General features: G+C 30.3%; 1 protein-coding gene across 2 annotated transcripts; it reads right to left on the bottom strand.

Moving 5' to 3' along the window:
- Window positions 1–10,435: 10,435 nt before the first annotated feature.
- Window positions 10,436–19,147, bottom strand: LOC108476724 (uncharacterized). Of its 2 annotated transcripts, XM_017779011.2 has the most exons (16): window positions 18,545–19,147; window positions 18,360–18,443; window positions 18,145–18,218; window positions 18,015–18,048; window positions 17,835–17,893; window positions 17,291–17,405; window positions 17,166–17,203; window positions 16,081–16,178; window positions 15,850–15,905; window positions 14,812–15,079; window positions 14,561–14,673; window positions 13,919–13,975; window positions 12,755–12,820; window positions 12,216–12,290; window positions 10,987–11,053; window positions 10,764–10,880 (listed from the first exon to the last, which is right to left on the bottom strand). In XM_017779011.2, the coding sequence occupies exons 1-15, from the start codon at window positions 18,716–18,718 to the stop codon at window positions 10,997–10,999; spliced, it is 1,368 nt and encodes a 455-aa protein (XP_017634500.2). In that variant the 5' UTR covers window positions 18,719–19,147; the 3' UTR covers window positions 10,764–10,880; window positions 10,987–10,996. The 2 variants fall into 2 exon arrangements, with proteins under 2 accessions (XP_017634501.2, XP_017634500.2); XM_017779012.2 differs by lacking the exon at window positions 10,987–11,053 and having other exon boundaries at window positions 10,436–10,880.

Raw genomic sequence — 19,147 nt, 5'->3', positions numbered from 1 at the left:
TGTGAAAATTATATGAGTGGGAGTGTAATTACATAGGTAATTACTTTAATTCTCAACACTCAATTTAGTGAGACTCACTCGTTAAGATGGTTACTCAAACATGTCATACTTATATAATTATAAATAATTACACTCAAATTTAATTACCAAATGACTTTTCAAAAGTAGCCTTAATTAGATTATAATCTATCAATGCATTACTTTTTATCAATTTTTTTTTTTACTTAGGTAACAAAATATTTCTCTATCTGGCTAAGCTCAAATTGAGTTACTGCTTAATCTTAATAATAAAATTGTTTAGACTTAATCGAAGATAATGTTAAATCAGTTTTGGGGGGAATTTTGAAAAAAAGAAAGAAAAAAAGAATAGCAGTAATGATTTGTAGAGCCCTTTAATTTGAGCTCCTCATTTATGATTGTTAATGTCTGGTTTATTGTAATAGAATGAATTGTAATGGAATAGAATGAGTATAACAATAATTTGATTGGGTGGAATGAAATGAGTGTTGTAGTAGTATTACTATGTTTGATTTAAAAGAATAGATACTATAATAGTAAAAGAAAAAAAAACACAAATGACTTATATACCTTTTAATAATTATTTGTAAAATATAAAAATATCCAAAATGTTAAAAAGAATGAAATCATCAGTATACTCTTTAATAATTTTCTAAAAGAATAAAAATATCTTAAAATGTTAAAATACTTGAATGATTAATATGCCCTTTACTAACTTTTTTTTTATAAAATATAAAATATTCAAAATAATAAAATATTGAAATAATCAATATTTCCCTAATAAATTTTTTTTTGGTAAAACCCCAAAATGCAACAACAATGAAAATCCCTTTAATATATTAATTTATTTATTTTATCAAACTTAATGATTTCACATTGGATTCATCAGAATGATATGAAATTTAAGTTAAAATTTTGCCTGTAATATGAATTTTGGTACAAAAATAGCAAAAGAAAAATGTGATATTTACTTTGTCATAATGGAAATCCAATTAATTTGACGTTCTTTTTTTTATTGTATAAATCTTCACTACCATGGTCAAATTGATAAAGTTTAACAATGACGATGGTGCATAAAAATGAATGAAACATCACAATAAAATGCAGAGGGGAAACGAATTAACATTATGAGAACATATTAATACAGATTAAATTTCTAAATTGTTAGATATATATAGGAACAAGTAGTTAATTCACATAACACTAAAATCCACGTAATAACACATATAACATAGTAAAATAAAGACTTGAAATAGGATACAAGAAAATACAATTTTTGGATACAAAAAGTGAGATAATTATAAGTAGCCCTTGCAAATATAAAAAGTTATAATTGAATATGACATGCTTCTATTCCGTAATCAATGGTTTATAATTATCACATAAAAAGTGACAACACTAAATGATAAACTTCCATCTCATTTTCTCATTCTACAATTATATATACAAAAAGTTATATTTATCTACCACCATTCAGGGGCGTGATTAGGGAGGGCTAGGGCCCCTGACTCCCCTAAAATGAAAAAATTTCCATTTAAGCCTTTTAAATTAGTAAAGATAAAATTACACTTTACCCCTTAAAATTGATAAAAATTTGATTTAATCCTTTAAAAACCATAAATATATAAGCTATTAAAATAGTGAAATTGTATTTTATTATCGTAAAATTACAATTTAATTTCGGCCCCTAAAAAAAATTGGTTTTGCCCCTACCACCATTGTAATCTTTGATTTATAATTTACACATCCAAAAATTGACTTACTGCAAAAAATATGCAAAAAAATATATTAATCCACCACCACAAGCATAATCTTTAATGGATAAAAATAAATCTTCTCACTCATGTTAATAGCATAGGAGGTGGTAGAGTCAAGAACAATGAACATTTGCATTGAATGATCAAGAATTTACTTATTCATTCTCTATTAAACATCCTATTTCACCTAAAGCTGCATATAATATTTGGATCTTTTATTGTATGAACATTTTAGAGCTAATGCTCCTACTTAATTCAAGGTTAACTTGTCTAATATTATCCTTAGCAACATGACAATATCAATAAGTGAATTAGAAGAAATTGATTCACTTACCCCAAAACTCTTTCTTTTCTTCTTTGAAAATGTAGAATCAACTATGTTTGGATTAGACGGTTGTAACTATGTAGCCGAGACATTCATCTCATCTAGGGAAAGATCTACTTCACATTGATTGCCATTGCTTCTTTCTCCACGAATCCTTTCATTAACAATATCCTGAGCTTGTAATTCTTTAGCTATATTAACACCAATTTGAACATCTTTCCTTGTGGCTCGATCTTTTGCATCTATGACAGTAAGTTTTTCATGATAAGTGAAATATTGGGTTTTGAATTGCTCGACTGTAACAGCCCATTTTTCAGTGAAATCAGAACAGTGGTTTCGGGACCACAAATCCTACCCAAAAGTAAAATTTATTTTTATTTTATTATGTGGTTTGTATTATGATAGACATGTCGTGTGAAAATTTTGATATGAAAATTTTATCGATTAAGTGTTTAATTACGAGAGGGACTAAATCGCATAAAATGCGAAAGTTGAATTCTAGTGGCTATAAGCATTAAATAGCTATGGAATTCAAAAATAGAGGTCCTTATATGGTAATTAAACCATTAAAGAAAAGTATTTAGATTTTTGGTGACTCATCCATGGAAAAATTAGAAAGAGTAAGGACTAAATTGGAAATGAAATAATTAATTAATTAAAAGATGATAAAAAGAAAATATCATCTTATTTTGTCATCTTCAACCCCAAAATTTTATGGAAACCCTAGAGAGAGAGAAGAAACTTTCAAGGCTTAATTGGGTAAGTTTCTTTGTCCCATTTTTAGTAATTTTGATATTTTTGAAACCGGGATAGTCTAATCTATCTATTTGGGGGATTAATTTGAAAAGTTATCAAGGTATGAAATTTGGGTCATGGATGAATATGCTGAAGATTAAAAATTTATGGTAGAAAATGAAAGGTTGCTGATAGATAAACAACTTTTACAAAGTGATTTTTGATGAAAACATGATTTAGGGACTAAAATGTAAAGTTGTGAAATTTGATGAAAAATTATGAAATTTTATCAATACATGTGCTGTAAAATTTGTAATGGGATTTTGGTTAGGCTTGGAATAAGGAGTAAATTACACAAGTTTCATTTTCTAAGCCTAGGGATGAAATTGGAATTTAAAGAAAAGTTAGGGGCAAAATGATAATTTTTCCTAGGACGTAAATTGAGTCCAAATAAATATGAAATGAGATTAGTATATGATTAAATTCATTTATATAGATCCAGATAACACAAATTCGAGGTTAGATCGAGGAATAGAAAAGGTTTCGAATTAGTAGATTATTTATGCGAACAAGTGTCAAGGTAAGTTTGTGTAACCTAATTGAGCATGTAAATATGTTTAATTAAATGTTGTGATTGTATGAAATGTTATTATCATTTGATATGAATTATTTGATTACTATAAAGAAAAATTGAATACATGCTTGAAATGATAAAAAAGGGTTAAGTCCCGATTGAGTATTGAATTCCAATGAATATATGCGCTTTCCCAAAATGATTAAGGTCCTGCATTTGTTACGGACGGGATTTAGCTTAGACAAGTAATCCTATTGACCTTGTTATAGAAAGGATTTAGCCCAGACGTGTAATCCTGATATAATACCTCTCGAGTATACGTTACGATCAAGGTTTAGCCTGGACTGATAATCCTGTTATACGATATATGGCTTGAGAGCGTGTTCCTTGGTTAAGTGCCCTAAGGGGTACCCTCAAATAAGAATTGACGAATTATTGAATTGTACACTCGAGTGTATATCCTGAGTATTCGTCGGAATTTCAATGATTCAATGGACATATAACTATTGACTTGACATGAGAATTTTGAGATGAAATGATAATGTCTTGAAAGAGTATTGCATGGTGAGCTCATCTATCCTTACTTGATGTATATGTAAATTTTGTGACTAACATGTTTAATTGGATGCATGTGTTTAGATAATTTTTCCAAATGGATGGAAATCTTGTAATTGTATGCTTAGATTTAATAAACGGGATTGGTAAATTTAGTTTCCATTATACAAACTTACTAAGCATGTAATACTTACTCTGTTTTATTTTTCCCCTATTTTATAGTGCTCAGAAGCTCGCGAAGGTTGAAGATCACTAGAGCATCGTCACACTATCAACTAGCTTATTTTGGGTATACTTAGTAAAATTATTTTGGTATAATGGCATTTATAGGACAACTTGACCAATAGTGGCTTGAAAATGATGTTTTGTAACCTATCCATTGGAATAGCTAGTAATGGCTTATTTTGGTATGATTAAGTAGGCTATTATGATATATTCATATGTGATATGTTAAGTATATGTGATCAAATGATGTTAATACCTAAGTTAATCCAAGGTAAGTTTATAAACACATATGCATGTAATGGTATGCCATGATGAATGATGGAATTGTCTAATTTGAATGCTTGAAATGGTTGGTATTGGATGTGTATTTCAAGTGCAGCTCTTGGGTGAAATTTTGGGTGAGAAATGAAGTTAGAAATGGCTTTATTTTATCCACACGGGTGTGTGTCTAGACCATGTGTGACACACGGCCGAGTACATGGGCGTGTAGTTAGGCCGCGTGTCCCCTGCACCTTAATTTTGAGAAACAGAATGCTCAGAATTGAGCACACGGGCAGAGACATGGGTGTGTGTCTTAGCCATGTGTGCTACACGACCTAGAACATGAGTGTGTGTCTTGGCAGTGTGAAACCTGCACCTAATTTTGAAATAAATTAATTGACCACACGGCCTAACACACGGGCGTGTGGCACGGCCGTGTGCACAAGTCAGAGAGTTACTTGGGGTCGAACACGGCCTGCAGCACGGGCGTGTCCTAGGGTCACATGGGTGTGTGAGCCCTGCATCTTGAAAATTTTTTGTAATTTTGTGAAAAATTCTTAGAGCTCCCGATTAAGTCCTGACTCAATTCTAATGCTCGTATTGGGCCTCGAGGGTCCAATTAAGGGACGTTTTAAATGATCTCGATTAAAGAATAATAATTTACATAAATTAATTGTAAAATATTCTGAAAGTTCTAGTAATGCTCCGAAACCATGTTCCGACGACGAATACGGGTTAGGGGTGTTACATTGACTTCTTTATGACTCTATTAAAATAAAGATTTCGTTAACAATATATACTAGAAAGATATAAGTAAGTCAAAACATAGAAAGAAATATTAAATAAATCTTACACCTATATATGAATCTCACATTGCATCTTTGGCAACAACCTTCTGTCAGTGCTCACCCCAACCAAAACTACTATTGTCTTTTCCTCTTTGCAAATCATAAACGATTGCCTATTTTTTTTCAATGCCCTAATCATTTATTCAAGATTAGTTTTAGCCTTTAACTTTGCAAGAGGTAAAAGTTTTTCCATTATTCTTTCTAATTCACCCAAGTAAGTAACCTTGAATCTCATATTTGCATTAAAACTCCTAACATTATGCAAGTCTACCATACATGAAATTAATGCAACATTTTCTTTTGGAACCTATTTCCTTTTGTTTTTTTTTAGAATTTTGAAAAGAAATTGTTATCAATTGTGAAAAACTTGACATGCTTTTAAATAAAATTGTGAATATCATTTAATAGAAAACCCTATTCATAACTATTTGATAAAGCAATACGATTTTATATTGAAAATACTATTCATAATTACTACAACTACAATCAATATTGTTTAATATAATACACAAGTCTAATACAATGCAAAACTAACATAATAGCAACATAACACCAAGATCATAAACCATGAAAATAACATCAAAGACAAGTACAATAACATAAATTTGTACAAATAAAACTTTAAGTCCAATTAATTTCTAGATGTTGTCCATTTATTGAACATTTGATTTGTTAATTCCATCCTCCAGTTTTTCCATGCGTTTGGATTAATTATGTGTAATCTGAATAGAGAAAAAGCGAGTATGAGAATCTAAACTTACGACGAAGTGCTAGATTGAAACGAAAAACACCATTACAACTTTACTTTTTGAGAAAGAGATTTCTTGGTTCATTGAAATTGAATGAGGTGGGTGGGTTATGGATTAGTTATGTGAGGAAAACATGAATAAATAAGGGCATTGAGGGAATAATTTTTTATTCCTTATTACATCGAATAACAATTCAAATAGGGGGTTAACGAATTGTATTCCCCGCTCGACTGTAGTAATGAATTAAATAGTCTTGTCTCATGTAATACCTCGAAAATTTTTACAGTAAGATATTATCCTTAATATAGTAAAATAAGGAAATAAAGTGACAAAAAGTGAAATTTTGAGTTATGTCAACATTGGAGAGTATATTATGATATATTAATTCAAGAAAGGACTAAACTGTAAAAGTTAGAAAAGTTTTATTGCATAAGAGTAAATACTCAAAATTTGAGGAGTTAAAGTGTAAATATGAAAATTTTGAAGGACTAATAGTGTAAATATTTTAAGGGTTAATGATCTAGAAACTAAGGAAAAAGGATGAATTAGGACCAAATTGAATAGGTGAAGAATTATGATGGACTAAATTGCAATTTTTCCAAATTTAAATGATGACTCAAGGATGGAATTTTAAAAGATCATGAAGGGAAAAATGGTCAATTAGAAGGAGAGAGAAATCTAAAAGGTAATGATGATGTTGAAGATATTTTAGATTAAATAAATAAATAAATATTAGTTTATTAATATTTTAATTTGATTTTTAAATGATATTTTTTATTATTTTATTATTATTTTATTTAGTATATATAAGGAAGGAAGGATGAAGAGCCATCATCTTTTTCCCCATGCACCCAACGTATGAAGAGAAAAGAAAGAAAGAAACTTTTTTCTTTACAATTTGGTCCTTTCACCAAAAATACACCATTTTCACTTAGAAATCAAAAGAATTTCCATAGCCATCAAGAAAGAAAGATGACAAGGAGACTATGGGGAGCTATAATATCAAATTAGATTCAAGAAATAGAAGCTGGAGGAGAGAGAAAATCAAGTTAGAGATTGAAATCAATAGAACAAGGTAAGAATATCAAGATTTCAATATATTTTTAAGTGTAATATTATTGAAAAAGCAAGGAAATGATGTGAATGTAGAAGTTTTCTTATATAAATTTTTATGTTCTTGATATGTTAGTGAAGGAAAATAAGAGAAAGTGATGAAAAATATTGTAGAGAAAGGAAATAAGGGTGTTATAAACTTGGTAATCAACATTTTGTACTAAAACAGTTTTGTACAGCAGCAATAGTTTAAATTTGAAAATCACCAAAAATTGTGGAAATTGAATTAAAGGGTGAATAAAATATTAAATTAAATTTTATTGAGTATTGTTTTTCATAGATGAAACGGTGTAAGCAATGGAATCGTAAATTATGAGATATAATAAATTTAGTGAGACAAGGTCAGAATGATTTTGGGTTCCCCTGTTCTGACTTTGGAAAAATCATTAAAAATTTTGTAAAAATAATTAGGGGCTTAAATTTATATTTAAAATTCTTAATGAGTCTATTTTCAAGATAAACAAACGGGAACATCATCCGAATCCCGTACTAAGAGATAATTAATTTTTAGTAAAGAAAGGTTGAAGCTGTCAAACAGCAGGACATGAATAAATTTGAAGATTTTACTATACTTATTGGCTAAATTATAAATTCTTTAATTTTTATGGTAGAAATATATTTGAGTCTAGTTTATAAAACAATAAGCAGATCTTGATTTAGAATTCTGTAGCTCAAGATATAAATAATTTAGTGACAATGACTCAAGTGGACAACTTGATAGGAGTATATAAGCATATAGTGGAATTATGTATATATCAAGGATGTGGAATGGAGAGGAGGAGGATGAAAATATATGTAAATATTCAGCTAACATGGGTTTACATTAAAAATGGCTACTTTGCATGTTGTAGGCTCAGGGATTAGATTGAATAAAAGTAAAACTTTAGGGGCAATTTTGTAAAAATGTCAAAAATTACCAAATTGCATAAAATGAATTTTTTTATTATTTAAATTAATAAGTTGAATGAAATTATCAATTTAGATAAATATCGGGTGGAAAATAGGGAAAAATAGAAAATTTCTAAAATGCCCCTGAATTTTGGTATTTCTGTAATTTAACCAAGTAAGTTCATATGGTTGAACTTTCATGATTATTTGCTAAATTAGGAATGATATAATGTATTATTTCATATGTTTTCTATTGAATTATGAATATTGTTAAATTATGGAAATCGGATCAAAAGTTCAAATTGAGCAGAACGCTGAATTGGGTATGACCATTCAGTGATCAGTGATGTTGACGGATAAGACCATGGCTGGGCCATAGCAATATATGTGTAAGACCATAGCTAGGCTATGGCATCATGATGATAAGACCATATCTGGGATATGACACCACGAGTGTAAGACCATGGCTGGGCCATTGCAATGCATGTGTAAGACCATAGTTGGACTATGACATCATACCAGAAATGAGTAAGACCATAGCTGAAAGACGCTATGGCATCACGATTGAGACTAACAAGACCATAACTGAAAGACGCTATGGCATCGCGATTCAAATGTGTAAGACATGGTTGAAAGATACCATGATAACATGACAGGAAACGAATAAGACCGTGGTTGAAAGATACCATGGCAACATGATAGGAAATGAATAAGACCATGGTTAAAAGATACCATGGCAACATGACAGGAAGTGAATAAGACCTTGGTTGAAAGATACCATGGCAACATGACAGAAAATGAGTGAGACCATAATTGAAAAACACTATAGCATCATCTCAAAGATAAATAAGACCGTGGATGGGAGACGCTATGACATCTGTTGAACAATTGATATTCAAGTAATATGTATCAGATGATGAATGGTTATATGAATTGGTTGTACAAAATGGTTGTGTGAAATATTTACAAGAATTGGTCATATGGAAATATATGTACAAAATAGTTACATGAAATAATTATGAAGATAGATAAACGAAATAAGTATAGGTACATGGAATATAATTTATGTTAAGTTTGATATGAACTATTACCGAATAAATATACATAAAATATATGGAAATGATGGTGCATGAAATATAGATATAATGAAATGAACAATATATACTTATGAAGAAACGGTAAGTACTTAATTGAAAATTTTGTTAAATGATATGTAAATCCTAGTAATGCCCGAAACCTTATTTCGGCGATAGATACGAGTTAGGGGTGTTACATCTCATATTATTATTTTTTGTTTATATAAAAAAGAATCAGATGTAATTATTTATATAAAAGAAATCAAACATGTATAACTCATGTAATGCATAACCAATTACACCCAACCAAACACCACATAATTGTTTATATAAAAGAGATAAAAAAATGTATAGTTTTTTAAAGATGTTTTATTTTAAGGGTAAACATAACAAAATTAAATGGATATAAAAGTAACATTGTGAATGGAATGTTACATTATCTAAAAATAAAATGGTATTATGATTAATCCCTAAATTACCCGTTAATAATATTATATTAGTATGGTCAATCAATGCTTCACGTTGGATTATTTATTTATATCAAATTATAAAGTAAAATTTTGATAATTAAAATACACTCTAAGTAAGATTTTTAGAATCGAATCAGTGGTCGAATTGGTTAGTCCACTGATTTGTGTGATACAATTGAATAAATTATTAAAAAAGAAATAAATGTTTAAAAAATAAAAACAATTTCAATCGATTATTTTTGCTTGATTCAACCAGTTCATATTGGTGTGCGGATCAATGATTTGATGCCTCTCTTTGGACCGATATCCTAACTAATTCAAACAACCATGACTCTTAGTCTCTACACATCGTACATTTGAAATATAGTCCTATTATAATTTCAAGAATTTATCATTCTACTTTTTAGATTTATAAATCTACTTTCAAATTATATATAACCCTATAACATTTAAATGGAAAAGTTAACGATATTAATTATTTGGATTAGTTAATTACATCATAAAAATGTTAAACTAATTAATAACATTATAAAAATATAAAGAACAAACTATGTTAGAAATTAAAGTATAATGATTAAATCTCAAATTTAAGCATATTAGGACCAAAATGGAAACTAACCACTTTTGTATGTTAAAAATTAAAGTATAAGAATTCAATATCGAATTTAAGCATATTAGAAGAGAACCAAAACTAAAAGTTAACCATTTTTATAAAATGTAAAAAAATAAAAACATAATGAGTGTGTGTCATGTGTCAATATGAAGATCTTTTGGACCTTATTTTAATAAATAGGTAAAGATTATCGATTTAAGATATCCCTATTGACCCATATTACATATGTAAGGTGAAATTTTCACGCTAATTTTTTATTCCGTCATCCATTATTGGTGTTTAGCCGATGGTCCAAAATCTGTGAGAAATAAAAAAGATGATTCAAGTACACTATACAAGTTCTTTAGTAGATTTAAGATGACAATGTTCTGAACCCGGCTAGCTCAGTTTTGAGTTTTGTTAATCCTCAAAAGAAAAAAGAAAACATAAAGCATAAGTGCGATAAAGGCTTTGATAGAACAAGAGATCGAGAATTTGGTTTGCCTGCAATGAATTTGTTGTGGGGTCGACAATGTTTTCCATCACTCCATTTCCAGGAAATTTCAGTCCCAAGTATTTGCAATAATTTGGCCTTAGCATAACTTTTAACAATGGAGCTGAAAATGTTAAGCAGTTTGCTTAATCCATGGAGTTGCTTTCAGGATCCATAATATTTCATTCCTTCATCCCAGCTCTGGAAACATCATTAACAAAAGGGAAAAACCGAAAGCAAGCTTCAGCTTATGATCATATAATAAAACTACTCAACAAGGATACATCATTCATATTTGCGTACAGACCATGACAAAATTAATATGAATGCACGCGCTTGCTTGCTTGCACAAACACATAAAACACTGCTTCCAACTACAAAAACATCAATGACACAATAAAGTACCAATGGTTCAGTAATGTGTTTGAGTGCAACTTGGAAAATCATCAATGTTTTCCAGGTTCAAGAAGCTGCTAGATGGCAAATCAATTCTGGCTTTTACTATTAGTTGGATAATAATAATTTATAAATTATAATATATATAAAATCACGAGTTTGAAAATTTTTTGAACAAAAATACATTTTATTTTCTATCATATTACAAATTTGATATTTAAAAATAATTATAATATTTCATTTTAAAAATTAATTAAAAAGTAGATGTAAAATAAAATTTGTAATAATTATATATTTAAAAATAAAATAATATTTTGTACAGTGATAGTAGAGTTTTAGACTCTCCAAGCGAGTTAGGAAGTTGACAAGTGTTCTATAGTAACATATTAAAAAAGACATAAGACAGTTTTTTAAACTATTAAGTAAAATAAAAAATTTATTGTTAGTATACTAAATACTAACCTTAAAAATAATTATAATTTGATTTATAATTATTACTCAAGTTTTACTTCAATTATAATTATTATAATCATTTAAAAAATATTATTATAATTATGTTAACTAAAATTTTAAGGTAAGAAAGTTTTTCAATTACAATCATTTAAAAAAATATTTTTTACTTGATATATTTTCTTCTACATATTAATTATATATTTTATAATCAATTTATTAATAATTAAGAAAATAAAATAAAAATGAAAGTTGAAGAGTTTGTTTTACAATATTTTTTTTTATTGTTTGTACAAATGCTTCAATAATAGGAATTTTTATCAGTATTGTTTTTGGATTATTAAAATAATTAATATATTTTAATAACGCTTATTAGTTATTATTTTTAATAATGATTACATACAAAAGTAAAAATTATATGGTATGTTGAAAATAATACAAATATTTTAATTATGTTTTAATATTATTTAAAAATCATTTCATCTACAAAATATCAATATTTTAATATGATATTTAAAAATTTCTTTAATTATCTTTGATTTGTTAAATAAGTTAATATATTTTAATTATATTTAACAATTCAAACAACTAATTAAAAATTAATTACAATAATTAAAAATATATTATTTGAAAACTTATTAAAATTAAATACAAAAATCACATTCCATTAAAAACTAGTAATAATAATACCTGAAGAATATATCCATGTAGCCAATCTAATGTCTGTGAAAATGTAGTCGCAGATAAATTAACAACTGTTAAACCCTGTTCCAAAGGACAAAGATGTATGAATAGAAAAAACAGAAAGTTCAAACAACCTGGACCCAAGAAAATTAGAGAGCTGAGTCAAACTACACCTCTGAAATTAAAACAAGTAGGGTGTAGAAAATCTATGTTGGTTTGCTTCCTCTAACAAGGCGACTCATTACTCCACACTAAATACCTTACAAAAAAATTTAAATACCTAAAATGGTGGGGCAACCCAAGAAATTTGAAGAATAAGCATACAACCAGATGGTACTAACAACAGTAAATACCCCATAGTTGTAACCCTTTCCAACCAAAGCTGGTTTTATTATCAAATCTAAGATACCTCCATATGACATTGTATTGCACTAGACTTGCTACATATTAAGTTTTGATAGAAAAAAAATAAATAATTGAAGACACAAGACAATAGGAATAAACATTTCATCCTAACAACCAATAAAAGAAATGAAATGGCATACCTGTGACTTGAAAGAGCAAAGATAGTTTTGAATAGTCTTCAAGTTCGTTATTAAGTTATCCGTATCCTGAAAAGGATAAAATAACATATGAAATTGAAACAGAAAAGTCAATCAACTAAGTAGTTGATCAAAGGAATAAACAATGACAAACATCACCGCAGAAGAAAAGGAACTGAGGGTGAGCAAAAGAAAATTCAAGATATCAGCACACCCACTTTTGACCACAAAGATTGAAGCAAAAGTTCTGCAGACATGGACATGGTTGGAAGGCATCATCTCATGCCTTAGACTGCCTCGTTAGACAGTCCCACTTGACAAAGGTATCAAAAAACCTATGTCATACAATTGTGACGAAAATGGATATGTTAAATACTTTTTTAAGGTTTTCCATGTCCTTGGAGAGTCAAATACTTGAGATGTCACAATATTCTAGGCAAGCTAAAAGTAAAGCTTTAACAAATCTACTCGACGATTATACTATTAACGGAAAATTCAAGCATATGGGCCGAATATATGTTAGTAACCATTTTGGTTATTTAATTAAGGCTTAGGTTGCAATTTTATTTCTTTCCTTAGGTTTTGTTATGCTTTTGTTTCAATTGATTTATTTCATTTTCTAGAATAGGCTTACTATTTTTGTAATGAGACTGGTCCTTACTTAAAGGGACATGGAATAATAAAATCAAGCAGAATTTCAACCAAAAACCCAAAAGAGATCTGACTCTCTCTCTAATGAGTCTTGAGGTTTTAGTCTCCTTTTAATGAGCTGAAAGGTTTCAGTCTCCCTTTGATGAGCTGAACTATCAATCACAATGATTTGTAGCAAAAGCACATGAATTTGAATGTTATCAACAAAATTTCCGAGATCCATTTTCCACACACCAATGAAGTCAATGGTTACTCTATGTTCATAGAATCAAGCTGTACAACCCAGTACTTAACAGTAGTCCTTGGTTACAGAACAACTATTAACATTCAAGATTGAGAAAGAACACTTCAAATCAACCAAACTATTTAAATATTCTTAGTGATAAAATGCAGTGCCCCGACTGAGCCTTTTGTCAAATGATATTACCTTGCTGCCAAGACATAGCTAAATCTAATTGACCTTAAAAGAAGCAATGCAGTTTGTGATGGAACAAGGAAAAAAATTGTCATTAATACCTGAACTAGACATTTACCAGCTAATGCCTGAGTAGTGATCCTCTCCTCTAGTAATGCCTGCATATAGACATTGGTCTTAGAAAATTATACAAGATAGAGAAAAGAGATATTATGAGGGAGCAGGCGAAATATAGTCCCAGTTAAAGAAAGCCACCTTCATACTATCAGGAATAACTCTACACTAACCTGATTACATCTTTTTGAAAACAAAAGATGTGGCAGTATCTTAGGTTTGTCTAATGGCCTAATATAACAGAAGCACGCCCATCTGTTTATAAATTCACATTTAGAATAGCCTATCCACCAAATGAAAATTCTTATTGATCTCCAAAGTTCACTAAATAAACCATCTTCACTCTTGAGAATTCAAAATACTTAACAAAGACTTTCCTCTCTTTAATAATAAAGTTTCTAACAGTACAGTCTCTATCAGAAAAGAAAGATTAGAAAGGAAAGCAGAACCATCACCAACATTGGATCTTTGCTAAATGTGAATATGAATAGGTGTCTCCTCCATTTTCTCAAATTTTAGCAATTTGAGACAGCTTTATTTACTAAAACAAATTTAACTCACCTACAAGCTTCATGTGCTTTACTAGTTAAAGCTGGATGCATAAAAGTAGAATGAGAAAGCACCCATACCTTGTGATCAAATTCAGACATCTTCAGAACTATGGGTATTATTATTGGTTTAGGGCCAGATTTTTCTTTTCTAGCAGTACTTCCATTTACTTCTGGTACCTTAACAGTTTCACCTGCATGCACATAAACACTGTTAATAAATAAACTGTCCTATTGCACCTTCACATAGCCTCTAAAACCGACACATACACTATGCTTAAAATGGAGTGAGATGCTATACCAAATAAAAAGCATTTAGAGCAGAAATCCACCTTTATTGTCAGAAGCAGTTTCTAGAGACATGGACTTTACAGATTCCGACACTTTGTTCACATTGTCAGCTGACATGCCTTCAGATAAACGCACAGGATGGTTTTTACCATTTTCTGTGTTACTTTGAGATGTAGTAATTAAATTATTTTCCTTTTGAACTGAAGAATTATCATCCAATGCCATGGACTGCTGGGATGGTCCATCTACAGAGGTTGGAGCTTTAAGCTCGTCATTCATTAAATAGATGCTTGGGTCCAGATGTATTCCCTGTAATTGTCATCAGAAACAAGGAACCCACTAACTCAAAGTGACACACATTAAACTGCACAAGAACATAATGCTTCCCGATCTCATGCAATGACCAGAAGGGGGGGGGAGGGGAATCATATAATGCTTAAGCAGATTATATCCTTCCTCAAGATTTGCAGTTAAAAAATGAACAGATATAAAGGCAGTCTGCATATTCCAGAAATAACAGCAATCTTAAGGGTACAACATGGCGCCAGATCCGACCTCAAACTTCATCCCCATGAACATATCAAGTGTGTGACATGCATGTGTGTTCAAAGACATACAGCCATACTCCACTAGAAACCCATTGTGGCTGATCATCTTATTTTAACTGTTACATCCATCAATCCGCGGACAACAATAATCCCAAAAGTAAGCAGACATATAAAGGTTGAAGCTCAGATTTGATACAGAATAGCTGAAAATACAACAGAAGCAACAATATGTTCATGAGTAAAATATACTCATTCATGGAAAAGAAGCCCGTAATTTGCTTTTCATGGAAATTCACGTCCACACCTTTCTTGACCAATGCTTCAAAAACAGACAACACCACAAAATCTACTTCCAACATAGAACCACAATATGTTAATAAATAAAGGGAAAGAGAGAAATAATATAAACCGCAAACACTCAAAAAAATTCACCATATAGGCATGCACATATCACAATGTTAATCCTTGTGCCCATAAAAGCGGATGGTATCAACATTTACCGCAAAGATAAAATATAGTGTCAAGCCATACCTCGATTATTACTGGCTTTCCATCTTTCATTGCCTTTTTTAGATCCCCGTTCAACCCTAACCAAACAAAACAATACAACACCAAAGATGAACATACCTTAGAATATAATAACAAATCCAGAAATAAAGAATTTATTTTATGTATATCTAGGCAAGATCCTGGTTTTGCATTGCATTAATAAAGCAAGGAAAAAACTTCTCATAATAGTAAAATGGAAATTTTAGAAACTACCTTTGCGAACTATCCTGCATTCACGACAAAATTCAGTAATTAACTCCTCAGAGGAGCTAAAATCCCGCGCCCATACAGGAGTAGATGCTAACGGTGCACTGCAACAAGTAAGAGAAGCAAGCATTAATATGACATACAGTACACACAAATATATTAAACACCAGTCGATCTGTTAAAAGTAAGACAATCTGCTTCCTAGTAGACATGGTTAGTGTAGTAGGAGAGAATGTTCTACCAAATACAATTGGGTAGATGTCCTTCCAAAATTTTCTTCTAATTTTATTTTGACCAATTAAATTTTGTTACAAGTTTCTAAATAAATTTATTGAAGATTTATCACGTCATTTGGAAATCAAGATAAAACATGTAAAGTGGCCAGTCAAACTTCAAAGATTCATAGTTCGACCAATCAAAATTCATCTGAGTCATTCAATTTATCTCTAAATTAGATTAAAATGATTTCAAGACAAATCTAAACTAGATCAATAGAATTTTAAAGAATATGAGCCATAATCTTTTATCTCTAGTTAAATTAAACTAATTTAGAGGTAAAATTAAAGGTAGCTCTTCAAAGCCATTTCACATACAGTATGGGGAAAGAAAACTGAAGACTGGGGAAAGAGATTCAAGAAGACAATTCAGAAGAAAAAAAGAATCAAAGTCTCCAGTCTTCAGAGCTCTCAAGTCAAAGCGGTTATGGACATTGTTATTTGACTCCAAATTTTAAATCCAATACAGTATTCAATTAAAAGTTTTCTTCTACATTTATCCAGAGTACCAAGTGTTTAGGGAGATAAATCTTGAAACTAATAAATAGCTAAGGTGACACTTTTCTATCTGGAAAACCATAATGCCCCATTTTTTAGCCAAAGCTCAATACCTACTATCATGCATAAAGCAATCCAACTGATAACATATGAGTTATGACTAGAGCAACCAATTACTGGTTGAAACCAGAAAATGCCTTACTGACGGCCATCAGCCATCATTTTATTTAGTCTGAAGGACTGATTCGGTATGATAAAAAATATCTACTGTGAAATAATCTGCTGTAAATTATAAGAAGAAATAGATTTTAGACATACTCGGTTGCTGTGCGTAGCAATTCATAAACCATATCTGTCTGCATCAGAAACAGAGTCAATGAAAGAAAATATGATAAAAGAAAACCTCAAAACTTTCAGAAGAAAATATAAACAGAATGCTAAACCTGTAAGACATTTGGCAAGTTTAGCCTCTGTGCAAGTTGTGTAGCTATAGTAGACTTCCCAACACAAGCAGTTCCACAAACAAGAATTACCAAAGGAACTCTCTGATGGTGAAATCTGAAAGTCAGAAACAAGAAACAGCAATTAATAGTGAAGTGTTGAGACACTCAGAAGTTCTTAATAAGTTTTTCCCTCCAAGTCAATAGCAAGTTCTGAATCAATGAAAATATTGCATGCATAATCAAAATTGAAGCTATTCCAATATTAATTGCGTCTTTATGATCATTATATTGGGGTGAAGGCATACATTGAACCCAGACCTAAAACCAGTAAATTCCCTAGCATAATAAAATTAAGATATTTACTCACAAAGGAGAAAAATCTGTTACACGAAACAAGCAACCACAATTATCTCACTTGGAAGAGGGGAATTAGCTTGGATGACGCTATACATGTCATAAAGAAGTTCAAGATAAAAAATTGATTCCAGAATCATCACCATAAAATTGTTTAACATCATATTGAAAACTTGAAAAGCTAACTGACCTGGTCATCATCTTGTACCGGCTTATGTACTCCTGTCCATAACCTCGCCACTCCATCAGCTGCGCAAAGTATTTCTTCTTTTGATTAGAAAGTTCCAAAAAAGTACATTCAATCTCCTAAAAGTCTGAATACCCTCTAAGTTTCATCCATATGAAAAATTCACAAATTTATGAAGAATACCTTAAAAAGATTAGCCTCTAAATCGGACTGCGAGCTGCAGAAGAATTCAATTAAGGGAACATGAATAAAAAAGTTCACTAGATATTAATCATGAAACTAAAACCAAAATACAAATAGATGGGAATCATACATATCCAAAAGGCTGTTGTCTATAAGCAGCTTCTTGAGCTCAAGAGAGATTTTAACTGCAACATGATTCGGAATCTGAATAAAAGAAGGAAGATAATATCATTAACAATTAAAAAATAAAGAGAAAAATCTAAGCAATTCAAGTTAGCATATCCTAAGAAAAATCTTAAATTTATATGTACATTATAAAAGGAAAACAAAAAATGGCATAGATACCTTCGTGACGGTTAACATTCTGCTAAGCAAAAACCTGGATAAAACATAATAATGATCGGCATTATCACCCAACCAGACCTTCACCTACAACGCCAATAAACGAAAAAACATATTAAAATTGTTATTTTTTAATAAAAAAAATGATTTTTTTAAACGGATTTTCGAGAAGAGAGGCGAAAGAGAACCTTGACGAAGTCATATTTGGATGAAGCGTTGCGAGGACTGAATTTGGCGGTGGCGATAGATCTCGTAATCCTGTCATCGCCTTTACCTGTGTCGCTTTGATTGTTGTCAACTCTTATTTTCACTGCAATTCCCTTCCCCTTATTGTTGTTGTTCATCTTCTCATGCTCTCCCATTTTTGTTTTTTTCTTTTCCTTTTGGATTTCAAAGGTTCCAAGCTTCGAACGTCCTTCCCTTGCGTTAAAATTCTGCTACTGTCTACCTCACGGGAATCCACCGCGTCTTTGTCATCTCAACAATCAGCATCTCTGATTCTCTCTGGTGCTTCGCTTCGTTTTTTCTTTATTATTTTCTGTTTGAATTAAAATAAAAAGCTGTCCAAAACTCCAAAAAAACCGTTAATTAACAAAAATCAACTACTTTATGGTACCAATAATTATATTTATCACAAATAATAAGTGCTAGCAGCACATTTATTCCTCTATCACCAATATTGTTACTATAATTAAATTCTTTTAAAAAAACCAATACCAACAATTAACGCTTATGTTATTATATTACAGGATATGAGAGGACACCTATTCTTGCTGTAATCTATATCTTAT

This window comes from Gossypium arboreum, chromosome 12, assembly GCF_025698485.1.
Source record: "Gossypium arboreum isolate Shixiya-1 chromosome 12, ASM2569848v2, whole genome shotgun sequence".
NCBI lineage: Eukaryota > Viridiplantae > Streptophyta > Magnoliopsida > Malvales > Malvaceae > Gossypium > Gossypium arboreum.
This window is presented reverse-complemented; position numbering and strand designations above follow the sequence as displayed.